The 3,148-nt window shown below is 38.5% G+C and overlaps 1 protein-coding gene across 1 annotated transcript; it reads right to left on the bottom strand.

Annotated features, from left to right (window-relative positions):
• Positions 1 to 1,195: 1,195 nt before the first annotated feature.
• On the bottom strand, positions 1,196 to 1,713 carry LOC101009894 (MICOS complex subunit MIC10). Its single transcript, XM_031651977.1, has one exon. It carries the CDS (start codon positions 1,653 to 1,655, stop codon positions 1,419 to 1,421), a length of 237 nt encoding a protein of 78 aa, XP_031507837.1. The 5' UTR covers positions 1,656 to 1,713; the 3' UTR covers positions 1,196 to 1,418.
• Positions 1,714 to 3,148: the final 1,435 nt, after the last annotated feature.

The following is a 3,148-nucleotide window of genomic DNA, read 5'->3' as shown; positions in this document are numbered from 1 at the left end:
TGGCATGATATATCTATTTATATCCTTTACTTTCAATCTACTTGTGTTTTTGAATTTAAAGGGTGACTTCTTTAAACAGTATACAGTTGGATCTTGTTTTTTATTCAATCTCACCACCTCTACCTTTTGATTTTATTGTTTAATTAATTCACATTTAATATTATTATTGATACAGTTGAATTTATATTGCCATTTTACTTTTGGTTTTCTATTTTTTATAGCATTTTTATTTCTCTATTTCTTTTTACTGTTTTCTTTTGTAAGAAGTGTTTTCTAATGTAGTGTTTACATTTCTTTATTGATGTTTTTGCACACTGCATGTAACATATCACCCTAGTGAGTAGACTTGGGCTAACTATGTACATTTTAAATTATTAGAGTCAGCTACAGATTCATGTAACTTAATTCCAGTTAGATATAGTAATATTACCCCCATGTAGCTCTACACCCTTTCATGTATAGCTGTATGTCTTAGATGTAGTTCTCTACCTTTCTCTATACACCTTTTTTGGGTATTACATTTATAAGCATTACAGTTTCAACGGTACTTGATATAATTATCACATATGATTTTATATCTTTTGAAGAAGTTGAAAGAAAGGAGAAGTAGTATTTATTTAGATATTTTGTTATATTAAAATTCTTCGTTATCATTTATGGTTCTTTTCATTTGGTTTATAAATTTGAGTTAATATTTGGAGCCATTTTCTCAACCCAATACAGCTTTGCTCCCATGACCTCCTTCATACTCTTGTTGGTGAACACATTACATTTATATATGGTACAGGAAGAACAATGCATTGTATAAGTACGGTTGTATACAACGGCTTTCTACCTCGGTTAAGAGAAGAAAATAGAAGAATGTGCATTTATACTGCTTTTTGTAGTTGCATATTTACCTTTTTTGGTGCCCTATGTTTTTTGTGTGTGATTTTGATTTACTGTCTGGGATCACTTGCTTCCAGCCTGATGAATTTCTCTTTCGATTTCTTATGAGGCAGGCATAACAGCAACATATCCTTTCAGTTTTGTTAATCTGGGTATGTTTTTATTATACCTTCATTTTTTTTTTTTTTTTTTTTTTTTTACTGTGTCCCAGGCTTCTTTATTTAAGAAAAAAGTGATACATGATGTGGGATTAAAATCAAGAGCATCATTGAACTTCACCTTCCCTCCAACCAGTTGCCCCAAACTCATTTTTGTTTAATTTATTTAAGACCACCTCCTTACAACTTCCAGAGAGAAAATACAAAACAAGAAACAGACTTGGTTTCAAATACATAACCAGGTGCTGGAGTTTAAAGCATCACTGATAACATTGTTACAGAAGAATGGCAGCTTACTCCAGGGCACTTCAGTATTCCTGAGGAATAAACATGATTTCTCTTGTCCTCCCTCTGGGATGTTCTCAGGTGAAGTCACTGCTCCTGCTCTTTGACATATTTTCCGTGTAGAAGATATGGAGCCTGGAAATCATGCTGACAGTTGGAGTAAGCCATTCCTAATCCCATGCCAGAACCGAAGGCTAATGGCCACATTCTTCTTTTAAAGAAGGTAAGTGAGAAAACAATTCCTAATCCAAAACCCGTACCTATCTTCACGACCGCATCCGCCAGGCACCGGTCCCACTTCCTGCCGAGCTCCGACTCCGACATGTTCCCCACCCGCGCCTCCAGCTTTCCTTTCGGCCGGCCCCCGCGCTCCGACCCCTCTATACCTTCATTTTTGAAACAGCTGTGCTATGTTATAGCAATCTTGGTTGAGAATTTTTAAAATTTGGACATTGCGCATGTTATCCCACTTCTTCTTGGCCTATATTGTTTTTGATGAGGAATCAGCAGTTAATCTTGCTGGGGTTCCCATTGAAGAGTTTAAGAGAATCCTTTTTAAGTTCAAAGCTTTCACTTTCTGCTGTCTCTTCCTGCTTTCAGAACTTTTTCCTTGGGATTAACTTTCAGCATTTTCACTATAATGTGTCTGTAGATCGCTTTGTATTTATTCTATTTGAACTGCACTGAGTTCCTGGATGAGAGTAAAATGTCATTCATTGTATGCCCTTGGGACCATTATCAGTGACTTTAAATGGTTGTTTTCATTTTTTACAGTTTTTTTTTTTTTTTTTGGTAATTTTTACCTGTTTTGCTAGGGGGTAGATCTGTGGAGCTCTTCACACTGTCACACTCTCAACTCCCCCAGGAATCATGTAATTTTATTTTAAAAATTATTTTGTTTATGTATGTATTTATTTTTGAGATGGAGTCTTGCTCTGTTGCCCAGGCTGGAGTGCAGTGGTGCAGTCTTGGCTCACTGCAACCTCCACCTCCTGGGTTCAAGCTATTCTCTTGCCTCAGCCTCCCAAGTAGCTGGGATCACAGGCGTGCGCGGACATCCCCAGCTAATTTTTGTATTTTTAGTAGAGATGGGGTTTCACCATGTTGGCCAGACTGGGCTCAAACTCCTGACCTCACATGATCCTCCCATCTCGGCCTCCCAAAGTGCTGAGATTATAGGCATGAGCCATGGTGCCTGGCCCAGAATCATGTAATTTTAGAGACTTCATGCTGAGTGACATGTAAACTATCCCTAAGAGGCAGAGAGATGGGGAGGGGATATCAGAATGCAACTCTATCTGGAATCTTGAATAAAGGGGATTTGGACATCACTGAATCTAGACAGAGTCCAGCAGAGAGAGCTGAGTCCAAAAAGAAAGGAGAAGACAGAACCCATTCCAGGTGGCGCACCTCTCCTGCATTTTTGACTAGGCCCTTGGCACATTTCCCAGCCTCATGGAGCCCTGGATTGTGCACATTATTGCTCTCTTCATCCTTTGCACCTGTTCACAGCTTTCTACTGCAGCAATGACTGTGGGAAGCTGTATTTGTCCACATACTTTGGGGTATGTGCACATATTATTGGGACTTTTGTCTTTCTTTCTCCTCTGTCTCTCTCTGCATCATTACCTCATTTCCAGGACTCTGCCCTGAAAACTCCTGTGGCCTCATCTCTCTGAACCCCCGCTTCTGTCATTTCAACTTTGTGTGTCTCCATTCTCCCCATGTGTGGTCTGAAACCTGGAGCAGATTGTAATTCCCATCTAATTTGCATTAAATAATATTCATTATTCTGCATTAAATAATAACGATCTTAA

The sequence above is a fragment of the Papio anubis genome, chromosome 11, assembly GCF_008728515.1.
Source record: "Papio anubis isolate 15944 chromosome 11, Panubis1.0, whole genome shotgun sequence".
Taxonomy (NCBI): Eukaryota; Metazoa; Chordata; class Mammalia; order Primates; family Cercopithecidae; genus Papio; species Papio anubis.
The sequence above is the reverse complement of the archived record's forward strand: the minus strand, read 5'-3'. Positions and strand labels throughout refer to the sequence as shown.